Here is an 18,693-nt window from a genome sequence, read left to right on the forward strand (position 1 = left end):
TAAAAAACCCGATCTCGATGATCACAGAGATTGGTGTCTGAGGGTCCCTTGCTGCAGAGCCAACTCAGGAGAGGGGTCCATGGCTCTTTCCAGTACCCAATGGATTTGGATTCTTCAGAGCACACATCAAGCTGATGGAAAAGCAGGAACCTCTTTCCAAGACCTCCAAATGCAGCAGCAGCAGGGAAGAAGGCTGCAGGAAAAGGGAGCTGGGTTTCTGGCCCTCCTGGCTTTTGGAGTATGGCAGGAAGTGAGAGGGAATACTGACCCTTCTGTCTTCTACCCTCCCTTGATCCTCCAGGGTCCTAAAGACCTGCTCTCTATGCCCTCCTATCGGTACCAAAAATTAGCCTGGCCACTCAAACCATAAAAATGAGACATTTCTCTGAGGCACCAGTCTCAGCATGGGAAGGTTTCCTGCAGCCTGTGCCAGAGGAGCAGGATGTCAAACAGTGGGATAAGCTCCCCACACAGAGCCTGCAGTTGTGCTGGGACTGGGAAGGCCCCCAGTTATCATAAAATCATATAATCATTTTGATTGGAAAAGACCTTTAAGGTCATCAAATCCAACTGTTAGCCTAGCGCTGCCAAGTCTTTCACTAAACCGTGTTCCTAAACACCTTCAGGAATGGTGACTCCACCACCTCCCTGGGAAAACTGTTACAGTGCCTGGCAACCCTTTTGGTGAAGATTATTTTTCCTAATATCCAATCTAAAACTCCTCTGGTGCAACCTGAGGCCATTTCCTCTTGTCCTGTTCTTTTTACCAAACCTCACCTCTACCCTTCTTTCAGGTAGCTGTAGAGAGCAACAAGGTGTCCCCTCAGCTTCCTTTGCTCAAGACTAAAGAACCCCTGCTCCCTCAGCTACTCCCCACGAGACTCCAGATCCTCCACGAGCTTTGTTGCCCTTCTTTGGATTCTCTCTGGCACCTTAACGTGCTTCTTGTAATGATGTGCCCAAAACTGACCGCTGTGTTTGAGGTGCAGCCTCACCTGAGCTGAATACAAGGGGAGAATGAACTCCCCAGTCCTGCTGGCCACACTAGTTCTGATGCAAGCCAGGATGTTGTTTGCCTTCTTGGCCACCTGGACACACCGCTGGCTCATGTTCAGCCACCTGTCAACCAATGCCCCTGAGAGATAGACTGTCCTGGGACAAACACCTCAGCATTAGGAACAATGCCCTCCAACACCCCGTAAAGAACCACTAGAGAAGTGGCTTTTATTGACCAGTGAGCCTCCACTCAAGGACTGAGAGGGTGAAAGCTGGTAACTAACAATCAGAGCTATCAGAGGACAGGACCTGAGCCAAATAATTCAACCAGCATGTTGGCCTGCTCTTTCTGCTCAACATCCACATGCAGGAGAGAAAAAGAACACATGCTTCTGAGCTCCCTGACTTGCCCTAGACTGGAGATGAGGTGGCTGAGATGTGAGTGGAACCCCAGCCCTGTTGCCAGTGTGCCAGATGCCATTGCTGAGCCAGTATTTGTGGAGTGAGGGTGATAAGCAGTGCCATAGTCCTTGAGGAGCATCCCTGGATTGCTTCAGAGATGGTGCAGCTCTGTGTCTCCCCATCCACGGAGATTTCAGCTAGGGAAAGCAAAAAGCTCTGGGCTATAATGAAACTTCTGTATTGTCACATTTATTAAATGAGCTTATTGCTTATATTACTCCTACTTCCTCTCATTTAAAATACAAGGAGCTCTTGCTCCCCTGTTGATGTGAATCAAGAGCACACACTGAAACGCCAGTGAGTTATGCTGGTGTAAATCCAACTGGAGCCTTAACACATGCTGCTATCACATGTGAATTCACCTAAGTGTGTATCTAAAGGAAAAGGACCACAAAAAGAATGAGGTGGGACTGATGATCTGTCCCTGCTATTTAATGTAGGGTCCATTTGCAGGCAGGTCAGTAGCGCTTATCTCTGTCCTGTCCAGCTCTTGGCTTCATTTCTTTGCTTTTGAGAGATAACCACTGAAATGGCAATGGAAATTCATGCAGTGCACTTGCATTATCTAACGCCACTTCAGCAATATGGCTTTGGCTAATGACAGACTGTTCACCCAATATTTTCTAAAAGTTGGAGACTAGAATGTGATCCAACAATTTAACTCTTCAATCGCTTAAGAAAATTCAGTGAAATAAATGGATACTAATGCAGATTTTTAATCATTCCATTAGTTTTTAATTATTCCTCTACACTGTGTGGTGCTCAATCACATTGCTAATTACTTTAATTTTCCCAATTTATCTAGAATGTAATAGGAATATTAAAAATACCAGGTATTTGCAGACTACTCACTGAACATTTGTTACATGAAGTTATAGTTCAACAAATGGATGCATGAGCAACTGTGTGCACACAGTCTTTCCACAAACAATTCCACAAACAATTGAATATGATGGCTGAAAGAAAGACCATGGAGATAAGTTTTTAGGGGTTATTTTTTGTTTCTCCAGTCCCAATACACAGTTTTGCCAAGAATCTGTTGTAGTCTTATTCCATGTGAAAGCTTATATGAGTGTAAATTTGGCAAAGTGCTGTACATATGTCATCTAGAATGAGACAGGGTAATACGGGTACAGTTACATTAAAACTGAAATTCTGAACACTGGAATAATTACATGGAAATTTATTTAGTTATTGTTAGACACTGAGTCCATAAATCTGGCTCCAGTTTCATGGAACAAATATTGAACCACTGATAACCCTCTGCAAGATTAGAATGGCACTTTTTAATATTTAAAAAAGAGAAAGTGAAATGCCATTTTTTGAAATGGTATTTTCCCAGATATTTACTTTATTGGGATAATGGAAAAAAAACCCACTTTCTAAGGACAAAGATACAACCTGAAGTGTCTGACAGAGAAATGGGAGAGAAGAAAATGGCAGACCTGTGAACTCTGGAGTAGTAAATACGTTCTGCTTTTAAATTTTCTTTTGAATGGGAAAGAAGCAAAGGGGTTCAGATTATGCAGACAGAGACAAGTGTTAATACATAAATGTTCATGGGACATTGGTTGCAATATCAATTTTTTCAGGTACTTACATTTAGCCAGAGAATCCCTTCTTTAGAATGAAAAATTAACCTCTGCACTTTCCTGCTGCTTTGTATGTCGTACCTTTAAGAGAATGAACCCATCCTGAACTCAAGGCAGTTTGTTCTTTTCCTGCTGTAGCATGAGTCTTGGAGAGATTATAACCAATTTAAGCAGGATGGGGGATTCTGTTTCTAACTAGCTACAAGCAAACCGCTAAGGAACCAACAAGGGAAAATGAGAGGTATTCACAATAGTCTCCAGCTTGGTTTACATGTATCTTGAAAGCACTAGCAGCAGATGCTTGTGAAAGTGATTATGCACTGGATCATATGCAAATCCTTCTGGCTGCTGTCACTGCTTAGGCACATTTCTTGTGCAGGAAAAAGCCCCTCTAGTTTACAGGAAAACGAGCTCAAAATACATTGCAGAAGGCACCAATAATCATGGGGTTTAAAGGAGATCAGCAATCACTCCGCGGCTTGGGGGCTCAAGCCTGCAGGACCAAACAAAACAAACCACACCACAGGGTTATGGATCACAACCTGTCAGGGATTTCAACATTTTGCCATACTTTAACTTACAAACATAATAATACTTTTATTGAAAAAAGCTCTCTTTTCTCCTCTTTCAACTGACAGAGGCTGCTACTAATTAAGACAGTATTTTGCATTTATGTAAACAGTAGTTCTAAAAGCTTTTAATAAATTATTTTATTCTGTCTAGCTTTTAGGCTGCAGACATCCTTACACAGTTCCACTTGATAGATCCTCAGACACAACAAATAGCTTTGGAGATGCCTGTGCTGTATTTCCTGTGCTGCTGTTCTTTTTTATTTTAAAGATGTACAATATAAATTTTTTTAAATTTATTTATTTTTTTCCAATTGGTTTATTGACATTCTCTAATATTTCAGTATAGGGTTTCTTACTAGCTTTGGTTCTGAGTTCAGTTGTCCTGGATTTTCATCTTTCCAAGCAACTCACTCTTTCCTTCTCTCTGTGTTGCTGCCTTTTCGTGCAACTGAAAGACTAGTAGCCTTTCTCCTCATTTCACTGAGCATCCTGAAAAGTGTCAGGGGCTGAGGGTCCTGCAGAGTGACTGCTTATTTCTTGGACTCACTGCAGGTCAGCCCCAACAGCCCAGGGATTTCATTGCTTATCTGTACTTTGCTTCCAAAAGCATCTGCCAAGATGCCTTTTCTGATTGCAAACTTCCACCAATACCATTTATGGGATTTGTTACAGCTGATTATTCAGGTGTGTGATATTACAACAACAAGTCTCTAATGTTACAGCTTGATACATGTTAAAACTGTAATTTTTCACCTTTCTGCCCATTACATTAAACAATATGATCTGCTGAAAGACAGATAACATGGTATGTGGTTTATTTAATTGTTTTTAAAAACACAAACAAACTAAAAAGTAACACAAAAAACCCCCAATAAAAACACATGAAAATAAATAGGGCAGCTCAGGTTTATACTGTTTAACCAGGGGGAAAAAATCAGGGAACTAATTCCTGAGCTAACTCCCTCAAGTTCCTTATACCATTTTTCACCTGTAGGAAATATTTTTTTCAGTGTTTCTAATCAAAAGAAAATAAACACTTCCTTTTCTCTCCCCTATCCCAGATATCTGTTGATGTATATTATTGACTTGAGCAACGTGTCTGAAAGCTCTTGGTGGGCAGGGGATCAGTGAGTTCCTACTAGGCACTAGTAGGTAATATATGAAAAACTGTGGCAATAGTAATGACCTGCTGTTCTGGGTTAGTCACTGTTAAGTCAACCTCAGGACAAAGGATACTCCATAAATCCTTAGGGGCAAGGAGTTGTGCTTTGTTTCACATCACCCTAGTACAAGTCTATTGCTTGCAGATGTTTTTGCAGACCACACAACGCAAATTGGACAAAAACCTGCATTTAAGAAGTAGTAGTTCTGTGGAAATCTTGATCAAAGGGCTGAATTTGTCTTTCTGAAAGATTATGAAGTAGTCTTCCAACTGGACTCACCTCTTGTAACATGCAGGAGCAGAGAGTGTATTTAGCTTATTGCAGAGTTGAAGCACATGCTGCTAACCAAGATGAAAAGAAGGAATAAACAATGACTTAATGCCATTCCTGTACCACAGAGAGCCATAAATATGGGCAGAAAGTTGCTGAGTAAGGCACTAATACAGCAAGTGGTAGAAATTAATCAAGAGGTAGTGCCACTTTTAAAGGGTGAAAAGGATTCAGGAACAAACTGACCAAGCAAAGAGGTGGGGTGGAGATCAATGGAACAGGAACAGCCTTCTTGGATTAAGTGCCCCCTCCCAGTGCAGCCAAATGTTATTAGTGAATCTGTATAAGAGCAGTCATCTTTTTTATGGAGGGGGTGGACAGTGTGAGGAATCTTTTGTAGTCTATGATTTCACAAAGCTTTGGTGGACTAGATACCAAACAGGGATGCCAGCAGGTAGGAGCTTTCAAGATACCTGAAAGGGAAAGAAATCAAGCAGAAATCCATTCCAGCCCATGTTAACATCACAAACAGTACAGAGAAATTAAATGGGAAGCAAAGGTGACTTAAAAAACTATACGTGGACCTTCTCTTTTCTGGATCTGACCACTGGGGCTGGGTGAAAGTCTCTATAAAAGATTTTGAGCTTTCATGAAATTTCTCATCTGAATTGGGATGAAAAGTAAACATCAGAAGGTGATGAGGGTGATAGCAAGTTCCACTGTGTAGACTAAACAAAACATTGTGGGGTTTTTTAACTGTGATGTATTTCAATCTTCATCTTTTTATTTTGCAAACCTTTTCAGTACAAATTAACTCAAACTGAAAAAATACCTTGCAGATCTTTTCCTACAGAAATATGTCAGAACTGACTAGTAGACATTTTCCAAATTGATTTTAAAGCATTTTAAATTGAGTGATTTGGTGCCTTGGTTTTGTTGGTTTTTTAAATTAGGTTCTTGTAGTGCATGGTCTCATTTTTGACAGCTTGTTGTCTTCTGACCATAATCCAGGACTCTTTCGCTGCAGAATTACCCACCTGCCCATGCTGGCTGTTGAATTGCAGCTGTTCTGGTTTGGTTTGGTGGGTTTTTTGGCAGCAGGGGAAAACCCCCAGGAGTGGCTCCGGTAAGAAGCCGAGAAGCTCCCCCTGCTCCAAACCCAGCCAAGGAGTCACTAGAGGGACAATAGATGCTCCTCAGCGATTTACATACGAAAGAACTGAGATAACACCTGAGCAGAGAGGCACTTAATGGAGAAGAGCTGTGCTGGAGAAGCAGAGTGGTGGTTGTGGTTGGTGAGGAAGAAGGGGAAGAAGGTGCCCAAGCAGAAGTTTCCCTGCAGCCCATGGCGAGATGGCAGCTGTGCCCCTGCACTTGTGGGGGAGCGTGGTGGGACATTCCCTGAAGGTGCCAGGAGGGATGAACTTGGCTAGTGGACTTGGATTTTGTGGCCAGTGGATTTACTGCCAGTGGACTCTGATTGTGCAGCTTTGGAAGACCCTGTTACCAGGGGAGGTGGCTGTTCCCAAAGCCCCCGTGACTCTGTGGGAAGTCCAGGCTGGAGCAGCTCTGGACCCTGTGGGAAGGACTCATGAAGGAGAGGTTCCTGGAGGACTCTCTGCCGTGGGAGGGACCCTGTGGGGAAGCAGGGAAGGACTGTAAGGAATCCTTCTTCCTGAGGAGGAAGGAGCAGCAGGAACCACCAGCCTGTGACCTGACTCTAAACCCCATCCCCTGTCCCCCTGTGCCGCTGGGGGGAAGGAGGGAGAGAAACTGGGAACAAAGGGATTTGGGGCCAGGAAGAAGGGAGGGGTGGGGTAACATGTGCAAGCCCTGCCCTGTGTGTGTCTGTGTCCTGGGTGTGTTTGATTGGTATGAAATTAAATTATAATTGTTTCCCCAAGTTGAGTCTGTTTTGCCCGGGACCTTAATCAGTGAAGATCCCTCCTTGTCCTTTGTCTCAGCCCTGAGCTTTGTCCTCTTCATCCCAGAGTGTGTGTGTTGGGGAGATTTGAGTGAGTGGCCATGGGGCTGCTCCTTTTGTTGTCATGTTGTTCCAAACCACGACAGCAGCAATTGATGCCAACAGCCTGGGTGCAGTAGCACACAGGACTCGCATTCAACACCCTCCTTACCTGGCCATGCCCTCCGATATACTGGCCAGGGAATCTCTTTATGCCAGGGCTATTTTTATTGGGCAGTGCTGCCAAGGTGTTATGAAAACGGCTTTGTTAGAAGGGACATTTAAGCTGGTTCTTCAAGGTCAAACACCTGTACTGACATTTCCACCATGGGCGTAAAATAATTCAGTTTCCACCTGCCTCCTTGAGACACATAGCAACTAAACCAGTGTCTTCATTTTCTTTCTGTCCCAGGGAGATAAAGGCATGACTATGGTTTTATTCTTGTTTTTGGCATTGGTACCTGTGCTAAATAAATATTTTATTTACTTCACTGGTAGTGTTTTTCTCTCCCATTTCCCAAGTTTGTTTGACTTTAGCAGGCACATGGGGGGCAGTGAAGAATCAAGCCTTGTGTTCACACAGCCTGTCAGACTCTCCTTGTCTTTCCACTCACCAGTGTAGGTGTACCAAAGCCAACCAGAGCTGGCTGCATCACTGATATGCAATCTTACATCCCAGCTAACTATAAATAACCCATTTGTGTCACTCTTGAGAGGTTTCAGAGGATTATTCTCTGTATCCCCAAAAGAAGTGAAACCTAATGACCTGGGAAAGTGTGTGGTGTGGGGGAAGGAGGTCCCTGCCAGGTGGAGGTGGCTTCTGCTAGTCCCTGAGGGGTTTGGAGAAATCTGTGAAAGGCAGCTTTCCTTCCTAAATCCTGCCAAGGAGAAAGACCTTCAGAGCAGAATGACATTCCACCAACATTTGACTGCCACCAGTTTTCATTTTGCTGTGTTTCTTCCTCCTGTTTTAAAACTAAAACATCTCATCAGACAGAAATATAGCCTGTTTGAAATGCAAACCTGGAAATAAGAAGGGGATCCCTGCCATGGCGGAGTGTAACACTGCTGCAAATGTGCCAAGTGTCTGCATGATGCTTGCTTTTCCCTGATGGCACCTTCTGGGCCTGGGGATAGAATTAATGGGAGCAGAATTAATGTGCAAGATCTTCAGGCTTCCCAGAAGCATTTGGGGTATATACTGAGCCACTCTTGAACTAGCAAGAATCAGTGCCTTCATTAGGGAAATCTTGTGGAGAACATATGAAACCTGATCACATCACCAGGCTCCGTAGCGTCATTTGCACAGTGGAGATGAGATCTCTGTGCCTTCTCTTCCCACGTGACCCAGTGGATTTGCACACACAAGGCAAAGGAGAGCTTACCCATTCCAGCATCTCAGAAGGGTGGATTTTATTGTGAGGGAGTGGCAAGAGCACTGATAATAACAGAATAACAGGTCTTGGGATAAAAGTCTACCTCAAAGCAGGTTCATCAGCATAACCGCACCTACATCATCCCTGGTATCACTCTCACCTGTAGGTAAAAATCAGGATTATGAGGACTAAAGTTTTCCCAGATTATTCTATAGCTCCACTGTTCCTTACTATTAGAAAACCTGTAAAAAAAATGTCTAACCTGAATATTCCTTGCTACAATTTAACTCATTGTTATTTCCACTAAGGAAACCTGGGCAGGACGGTTTGCTCCTATTCTGTATCAGTCACTAGTTGTTTTTGAAAAGTGTTACCGTGCTTCTCTTGAGTCTCTTCCTCAAACTAAATGCCAGCTCATTCAATCTTACATCATAAATCACATTTTCACAAAGTGGGCCATATTTTTTTACTTTATTTTTTCTATTTCTCCTTTGTCTCTGTTTCCACACCTTCTCTCTATATTTTATCTGTCACCAACCTTTTACATAATCTGATACTATCCTTAATTATTTTCTATCAGTTTCACAGCTTTGTAATAGGACTCCTTCTGGAATCTGGGATTCTTCCTTTTCTGTTTTGCTTTCCTGCTTTTCCAAAGGATGACCCTGAAGTCTGTCTCCCTGGTTAGAAGATCAGACTGAACACAACTTTATGAGTCAAGGACTCCTGAGTTGTAGCTCTGGTTTTGCAGCAGCCTGTCTTCAGTTCAGCCACCAGCCTTGCCCTCTTTTTGAGCTTTTTGAGGACCTCAGTAATTTTAAAAATTATGATAGTTTAATGCAAGAAACAGAAGAAAAACTAGCACTAGTTTGAAAATTTGAGCTAGTTTTTGGTAAGTGTAAGGGTCTCTTAAGCAGCTCACATTTTTCTGGTCACTGGCAGCCTTAAACATCACTTTAAATAGCAACTTCAGAAATTCAAAGTTAGGCTTCAGAGCTGTCATAAAGCTGAGAGATCTAAAGACAAGAGAGGTTAGGTGCTGTTATGTGTCTCATATCCACAAACCAGTATTGCCAGTATCCATATTGAAGAGTTCTGAGCTGAGGGCTGTCCTAGGCTGTTGGGTTTTCTGCTTGTGGGGTTTTTAACATCTTCATGCCAAACCAGCTCAGGGGTACTTGGCCTAAATAAATGCAACATCTTCTGAATCCACGTTAGATTCTCCGGCCATAGTTACAAATGTTTGCAAGGTAAAGTTAAAGATCTTAGGTTAAGCTAGGGATCTTTATTTATGTAAGTGATTGCACAATGATGAATTCTTATGAAATACTTTCTTTTGTTCATTAAAAAAGCACTCTGCAAGAAAACTCCAGGTCTGGTTATTGTTCTTTTTAATGCAAAGGACTCCTGGGTAATTCTACTCTCTGGCAAAGGAGTGCTTTTTATCAAGTGTTCTGATGTTCAAGTGCCTGAGGGCTTATTCACATGGGAAAATTCAGTAGCATTATTCATACCACTGAAGAATATTAGTACCCATATGGGAACTCAACAAGGGTATAATTATTTTAGAAACCTTATTATTAGAAAAGTCCTAAGTCCCTTCATATAACTTCTCCCCAGAAAGTTAGCTGTGGCACACGTAATGCAACACACCACAGAAAATGCATTTGGGGGCATCAGACAGAACTGATTTGTACAAAAGCAACTCTTCATTTCTGTGACAAGACATTTCCCAATTTGAAGTTGTTTTTTTTTTTCATCCAGAGAGCACTCTATCTTTACTTTTAAAACCCTAATTCTACAGAGAAATTAAATCAAACACCAGACACTTACTCAACCGCACCCACCCAATATCTTCATTGTTGATACTTATTTTGCTGCACTTACTAACACTTTGCTTCTGTAAATGCAACCTCATTCTGAACACCCCACTCAGACAGATGCTATCTGAGCAGTGAATACAGGTCTTGGCAAGCAAATGATATGCTGAATGCTGATGGAGCTCAAGCCCTAGCTCAGGAAAATAAGCAAGAAGACAATCCAGGTAATGTAAAACAATTTAACACTTGAAAGGCTATTAACAGGACGTGCTGCACCTGCAGCCATGAATTTAATTTGCATAGAAGAAAAAAAAAATAAATCCATGTGCTGTAAATGTAGTACAATGGGTTGGAGGGATGGGAGAAGGAAAAGAAAACACAGGCTTCCTCACATACCACATCCCTCAGCAGTGGCTGGGATGTGGCCTCTGCAGTTCTGCCCTTTGTGTCTACTCTGCCCTTTGCAGTTCTTGCTGAGTGACCCGAAGCAGGTGATATAACTTGGAGAGAGATTTCAGAGTCCTCTGGTGCCTGGCAGTGTCCCCGTGCCCTGGCTCAGCACACTCCTGCACAGCCTTCTGCAGCTGCAGCTGCAGGGGGAGAGAAACCGATGGTCCTCTGAGATCTGGGAAAAACCAGCGACGGAATATTTTGTCACAAATAACCTGAGGAAAGGGAAAAGAGCAGACTGATGTCTTTCAGGAGCTACAACTAATGCTCTGCTGCTTCTCTGGCACTGTAACAAAATGTCATTGTAATCTAAAATGCCTCCAGCCTTTCAAAAAGGAAGGCATAGAGAAGAAGCATCCATAAAGGCTGCGCTCTAGCTGAGAAACTCCCCTTTTTCTCAGACTGCTCTGCTTCTGCATAACAAGTGGTGAGGGTGAGGGGGCAGGAGAAGCAGACAAAAGGCTGTCAAGCTACAGCTACATTCCCTCGGCCTCTCTGCTGTGCTAGTGCCTCCCACAAGCACAGTCTGGGTGAGCTATAGGACACCTCATGCCAGGGCCAAGACTACTCTCTCCACTACATCCACACACTACATCTGTAGAGTGGAGAATTGCATTCATAACCCCACACTGCTTACATGTGGACAGCCACAATTTTGCCGCTAATGGAGACACTAATCATAGAAAAGTTAGGGTTGGAAGAGACCTTAAAGATCATCTAGATCCAATCCCCCTGCATGGGCAGGGACACCCACCACCACTAGATCAGGTTGCTTAGAGCCCCATCCAACCTGGCCTTGAATACTGCCAGGGATGGGGATTCCACGGCCTCCCTGGGCAACCTGTTGCAGTGCCTTACCACCCTCAGAGTAAAGAATTTCCTCCTAATATTTAATCTAAATCTCCCCTCCTCAAGTTTTAAACCATTGTTCCTTGTCCTCTTCCTACATGCCCGAGCAAAAAATCCTGCCCCAGCTTTCTTGTAGGCCCCCTTCAAGAAAATAATCCCTTGCTCCTACTTCCTCCACTCTCCTACCAGAAGCATTGGGCCAACAGCTACACAAAAACATGGCAAATACATACTACTGAATGTAATAGTCTCTTTGCATGCTCCAGGATGGGATATCTGAATGGAACTGGCACTTATGTGGCCATGTTTAAAAATCTGACTGCCTTTATCTCATAGTCTCCTAGTGCATACCATGCATTTTGTAGTCAGTGTGATTTTAAAAGAAAGGGATGGACAAAGCAGCTGTGGCTACTCACTTGCAAGTTGTTATTGGCTCTCTGTGCTCCACATTTTCTGGTTTTCAGATTGCATTTTGAAAAACAATCAAAGAAATTGCAGTCTTCATCTTCTGTGCAGTTCTGTTCGAGGATGTCCCTCATTTTGGGTTCAAAAAAGGCCATATCCACATCGATGGCCACCACCTGCGGATCAAAACAAGTTGTCAGATCTGGCATGGCACAGCCTATAGGACAGGGCTGAGCAAGCATTCTTTGCTGCTTGCTTTTAGAAATGCTGTGCTGAGAGCATCTGGCAGTGAGGAATTGGGATCAAAATGAAAGGGCTTTATTTTGTTTAGCTGAGCTGCACTAGTGTTATAAATGCCACTTTATAAACAAAAACAGCCAGTGCTTATAGCACCTGAAAGGGAAAATTATTTGTGAACAATATGTGTCCCTGAGGTCAACTGCATTGACTGTCCTTAAACTGGAACTATCCAACTTGATGATTGATTTACTCCTTGTTGCACCTTACGCAGATGGCAACTCAACCTTTTAATTATATGATGCTGCAAAATTACCCACAGGCCAGATGGTATCATTTAACTTACCATTCAGACTAAACCCTTGACTTTACCTTTGTGGAGAGAAGCAGTGGGATGCACAGAATTACCTGCAACTGGTGCAGCTCCTTCAAAACCTGCCATTGCATTCAGTGGGTTTGTGTTTGCTCAGCTGTAGAAAGAGATCCCTGAGCTTGTTGAAAATTTGGACTGGCTTTGCTCAGTCCTTTTTCTTATGCTTTGACTCAATTATTGTGCGTGGTTCTTGTTCTGCTTGTCTGGAAATATGGTCCATAACAGTCCAGCCAGCAGTTGGTCTTGGCAGCAAAAGCAAGGACTGAAGGGCTTGATCAGTTTTCTTGCCCTAACATAAGGCTTGCAAAACAATGAATATGCAGCATGAAGTGGTTGGCAGACGTGCTGCCTGTGCTAGATGGGAGACCACTCTGACAGTGAAGGACCGTAGCCTCAGTTTCTGTCAGTGTCAATCCCCTCATGAATATTTCACTAAAAAAAATGACAGCAATAAACAGGGAATCCAGGCATGGACTGTCACCTGCTCAATGTGGGTCAAACTGTGGGTGACCACAGTGAAGGCAGCCTGCCTTCGGAAGAAGCCATCAGCCTGTGCTCAGAGCTGAGCTTAACGCTGACAATCAGGGTCAGGGATGTTCCCTTGCAAGGACTGACACACATTTTCATGGGGGGGTATGGAACGTCTGAGACCAGGGCAAAGAAGAATGACTTGGCCTCAAATGACAGTCTCATTTTTATGTTTTGACCTCACAAATAACGGGGGAGGCAGAACTTGTGTGGCTGAGGCAGCAGCTGGATCAACCCCAGGAACTAAAGGTGTCTATTCTGGCAAAAGGACAAATAAACCTTCCATATGCAAAAAGGCAACAGTCTAATCTTCATTTTATTCTACTCCTTTTTCCCCAGGGAAAAATCTTAAACTGATGAGGCATAGCTTTAAAACTCAAGTATTTTTAAGCTTCTTGAAGAGCTCGATAATGAGGACATAGCCTGAGGAATTTCACACGTTTGGACAGGCAAATGTTTTCTCTTTTCTTCTATACTTCCTTAAGCTTTCTGCAATTTTGCTGTTCACTTCCTTGGAGAAGAGGCAGTGCAGTGCAGGGTTTCCCCAGTCCTGGGGGGGCTGCAGCAGCTTCCAGGTGGGATCTCTGCCAGCACGGAGCACCTTTGACAATCTGATTGATTGCTCAGCTAGGAAAAACTACCCTGGTTCCCAAACGTGTGGCTTTCAAAGGCTTCAGCAGTTTCACTGAAGTTCATCTGTTACAAAAACATGTGGGCATCCAGCCAGAACCTGTGAAGATAGATCTGGGTGACACTCTACCTATAAACAGCTACATTTTGGTGGGGTTTGTTATTATTGTAATTGATGATGAAGGTACCTAGGGAAATGCAGGAAGGACCCACCTTGGCTCCTGACTTCATTTAAAGTATCGTTTAAGGTGCTGCAATCTTTCTAGATCTCTCTGAGGTGCTGGTAAAAGAGGAAGCTCACCGGAAGCACTGTATATTTACCCAGATCTCCTTCCAACTCTGCACGTTGTGTATCTCCATGGCAGCTTGAAATTCCCCTGGATGGTCTACCAGGCAATGGTCTCTCCCCTCCATGCCTCAGGAACAGCATGTGAAGGCTGGAGTGAGGTTTGGAGGCTTATCCCCACCATTTGAAAATAATCCTCAAAGTAAAATTACTGCACTCCAGAAACATTTATTTGAGCATTAGTAGTCTCACTACTCGGATGAGGAATAGTGGTTCTTTTATGGGTGTTTATTTTTATCCTATACAAAGCACAACAAACAAGCAAGTGAAAAAAAAAAAAAAAGCTTAAAACAAATATAAGGAATAAAGGAGAGGCTGCCTTGCTGTATCCCCATCCTGGAACTGGGTGGGAAAACCAGCCAGTGTTTCTATTTCTCAGTCTGCTTCCTTCTTTAATGATCAGAACCTTTCTTTGTCCTGTCACCCAGCTTTCTGACTGTATATGTCCTGTCTTCCAGTCAGTCTTCCTGTCTTCTTGAGCTGTGTGTAATGTACAACTGGGAAAGACACTGTATATGTCCTGTCTTCCAGCCCAGTGGGGCTATAATGGGAGATATCATTGAGCTGTGTGTAATGTACAACTGGGAAAGAGAGCCATGTGTGAATGCAACTCACTTTTTTCTTGTCTTTTTCCCTAGAAAATACTAGATCTACGTACTTTCCTATACCAGAAGGTGGCTGTTGTTTCCTTGGACCCCAGAAGTTATGGGATGATCCTGGAGAAGGAAGTGTCACCAAGAATAATTGCAAGGGAAAACACATTAAATGTAATCCTCCTTTCCTAACTGAAATCTCTTTTCCTCTAAGCAGGCTTTAAAATAGAGGCTCTGACATGTGCTCACCAACGTAGTCATAGCCCTGTGTATCTCAACAAATGGGCAATGCCTGTCTTGAGGAATCCCTGCTGCATGCTTTAGTTTCTTGCTGTAGCTCCTCACTCATTCCCTGTTCAGCTGCTGTACTGCACCTGAATAAACAACAGGAGGAAAGACTGAAGGGGAAGCCCTCTAATTGCTCTTAATGGCTATATGTTTAGGCAATATTTGCCTAGTACTCCTAAGATGCAAGGGTTATATATCTACACTCAGTGAGTCCTGAAAACAGCACTCAAGTCCCTGAAAATGCTTTCTGTCCACTGAGGGTTCAGAAACTCCACTGATGTCACTGCAAATGGTGAGTCTAGTTCAAACACATGCTTACTGCACGTTGCCTCCAGTCTGTAGGCACAATTCCCACTGAAACCAGTAAAATTCCTCTCCACAAAATGAATGGAAGATATATGCAGCAATGTGATGCTGAGCTACATCACTACTTAGAAAACATGCACAGCTATTCAGGTCTGAGTTACAGCTCCACAATAAAAAGTCAAAGAGTAACAGTACCAGGAGGTTTCATGTCGCTATCATTTCAAGACCAGATAAGCTGAACACTAAAGCTCTAATGTTCGTATTTGGATGTGGGGGGTTCCTCTTGTGTCAGGCCAGAAAACTCAGCCTTAGCTTTGAAATTGAAACAGTTTTTTTCCTGTCAGCATCACTACTAGAAATAGTTGCCATGACTCAAATTACAGCTTCATTTACAGCTTTTGAGACCTCCTGCTTGCCTTCAGGAGGTATCCCTGACCACATCCAAGGCACCCTGTCAGTACCGGTGCCTCTGAGGAGGTGAAACAAACCAGAACTGAGCAAGCAGTTCTCAAAACAAGCAGCAGGATTTAGTGCTCTGAAACGTGGCTACACATATTACAAAGAGAAAAAGCAGTAGGGAAGCTCCCCTGTCACTTGTAAATACATGGTTTTTGCAAAAACTTGGCCAAAAGCTGTACAAGGAGGGAAGTATTTTTACACAGCCACTTTCAGACTAGAATTTGACCTCAAATTCCTGCAATACCACCCCAAAGATTCAACTTACCGTGAGATCGTGCCTGATAGCAAAGTTTTCTGGTTTGATGTCACACAGGTGAAGTCGGTGAGAGAAATCGTTATCAAAATGCTGCACCATGTCCAGAAAGCTGAGTGCAATGTCAGTGATGGCTCTCACCCTGCTTCTGTGGCCTACAAGGGAGGGACCAACCACGTTTTCCAAAGGAAAAAGAGTTTTGTGCCAGGCTTGTCCAGCTGTGAGATACTCCACAGCATAAAAGTGTCCACAAGAGCCAATAATTCGTAGCATGTGTTTGCTGAAGTCCTGTAGCAAACTGAAGTAGATATATTCCTCCTGCTGGAGCAAGGACCACATGCTGGCCACTTGTGCTTTCCAATGTGGTCCCTTCTTCCTTGTCCACAGGGGTCCCACAGTACTGTTAGACAGTTCTAGCCCCAGGACATTTTTGACCTCCAAAGCCACCATCAGCAGAAGTTCTGTTTCAGTAATATCCTGGGTTTCCAACTCCTCTAGCAGACTGAGATGCTGGTAGCTGGAGAAGATTTCCTTTTTGGATTTCAGGATGATGGGCTGGCCTCTCCAGTCAGCCTGGATGACCTTCTTACCTCGGTCGTAGTACAGGCACTGTTTGTAGACCAGCTTCTCTGCCACACACAGGTCTTCACAGAGGTCACCAGTCAGGGCTCCACTGGTGTAGTCAAGGCACTGGAGTGGAAAAGCAAAATATTCATAGTAGGACCATACACACATGGACTTAGAATAAATAAAAGCAAAATATTCATAGTAGGACCATACACACATGGACTTAGAATAAATAAAAGCAAAATATTCATAGTAGGACCATACACACATGGACTTAGAATAAAGGCAAAGCATCAGCAACAGTTTTAGCAGCAGTCATGGTACCACAAGCACACACCTTCTGCAATCAACGGGTGACTGAATGGTTTTTCAGAAGTCTCTAGAAACCTCTTGCTAGGAAGAGTCTTGCTTCAAAGCAACGGATGGTAAAGAACAGGTTGGGGGGGTGCCAAGGAAACAGACTAGATGAGCTGTTACACTTAAGTCCTTGCCACATGACTCAATTGAGTAAAGCTTTGAACACACTTGCCTGCACTACGTGAGATTCTGGGCTGCAACATTTTAAGTCCAAAAAACAACTTTCAGTGTAACTCAGGAATTCTCTGGAAGGCTCAAGGCAGCATAACGGAGACACCCTCACTGAAACTATTGGAAAATCCATGAGAAGACGGATTGTTGCAACCTTCTACAGCCCTGTGTGTTTCAACTTTGCACTCCACAAGCCCTGAAGGAAGCTGTAAGAACCTTCTTCTGCACTATCAGGAAACACAGAGGGTGCACTCAATGCCTCTTGGACAAAGACCTTTTCGAATTCGTAACTATGTAAATGCTGTAGGACAAAAATACCCTCCGAGGTGTTATAATATGTCCTTATCAGAAGTGACATTTTATCATGAATTGCTTAGATATTCATCTTTTTAAATTGGAAAAAAAATCAGCCTGTGGAAAAACAGAAACTGCTGCTCGATAGTTAAGTGGTCACTGTGAATTCATGCAAGAACAGCAAGGATTCCTTCACCATTCTTTCCTTCAACCCATAATTGTTTCCATACCATCATTTCCAAAAGTGTAGGCAGTTGCTATATTCCTATGGGCATTCAGAAGTGCAGCTGCAGGGACCGCTTTGGGCGAATCAGTAGAGGGGATGATCAGAGGTTTCTGGTGAAAGGGGAATAGACTGTGATGGTGTAGAAAGCCAAACATCTGGGAGGCGGCTTGACAGTGTCCACCTTCTTCATTGCTTTCTGGCATTTGAACCTTCATTTCAAGAAGTTGGCAGCTCCCACTGCTACGTGGAGTACTTGCAGAGGCTGCCTGACCCCCACCCCCTCTGTGACTTGCTCTTACATGCACAACAAACATGACCAGAAAATTCAAGCAATGTATTTTCTTAGGGCAGTCTGTGAGGAGTGCACCAGAGCAACACGTTCTGATGCCAGGCAATGTTCAGAACCCAACCTTAAACAACACACTGGAGAATAGGTGGAGGATTAAGTCCAAAATCCAAGAATGGTGATAAATTGACTAAGACAGCTCACTGAGGGCTGTTCAGACAGGCATAAAATTTATTTATACTCTGATGCTCTCATAGCCCATATGAGAACAGTAAATGCCAGGAAGGAGAGACAGGTAGGTAAACTCTGGCTTGAATGACTTGACCATGAGTGATGTACATGTGTGAAATACACACATCTGCATCTGCATCCACATTAGGATGGTCTAGCAGACTCATTGGGCTGCCCACAGGTGTCAGAGCATGCAGATCAATACTCTTGCTTTTGAAAACCCACTCCCGTGAAAGTAATACCAAATTATTTTCCGTTTTCAAGTAGAAAATGTAATTTTCTTAACAGAAGTAGTTGAGCAGTTCTTACCATCTGGAACTTTAAGCAATTTTAGAAAGAAGATTACAAACAGAATGAATTTGGAAGGTTTTCTCTGGAGCAGACATATAATCACATTTAAAATCATTGCTGTCCTATTAAGAAGACCACAACCTAATTCTTCTTCCACAGTAAGAAGACATAAGGCTTATTCCTGTAATTGGATCCACAGGGGTGAACACTTGCCCCTGTGGACAATTTTACTGCAGTACATGAATTTTACTCTTAGAGGGTCCATATGTATGGACTTCTCTTGCATCTAGAAGAACACATGCCCAGAAGACCTGTAGTCAAACATGACTATGCATCTTC

General features: G+C 43.3%; 1 protein-coding gene across 1 annotated transcript; it reads right to left on the minus strand.

The window, feature by feature from the left end:
- Positions 1-10,469: 10,469 nt before the first annotated feature.
- Positions 10,470-16,666, minus strand: FAM69C (family with sequence similarity 69, member C). Its single transcript, XM_010008831.1, has 3 exons — positions 15,944-16,666; positions 11,930-12,094; positions 10,470-10,879 (listed from the first exon to the last, which is right to left on the minus strand). Exons 1-3 carry the CDS (start codon positions 16,664-16,666, stop codon positions 10,664-10,666), a joined length of 1,104 nt encoding a protein of 367 aa, XP_010007133.1. The 3' UTR covers positions 10,470-10,663.
- Positions 16,667-18,693: the final 2,027 nt, after the last annotated feature.

This window comes from Chaetura pelagica, unplaced genomic scaffold (genome assembly GCF_000747805.2).
Source record: "Chaetura pelagica isolate M959 unplaced genomic scaffold, ChaPel_1.0 scaffold312, whole genome shotgun sequence".
Taxonomy (NCBI): domain Eukaryota; kingdom Metazoa; phylum Chordata; class Aves; order Apodiformes; family Apodidae; genus Chaetura; species Chaetura pelagica.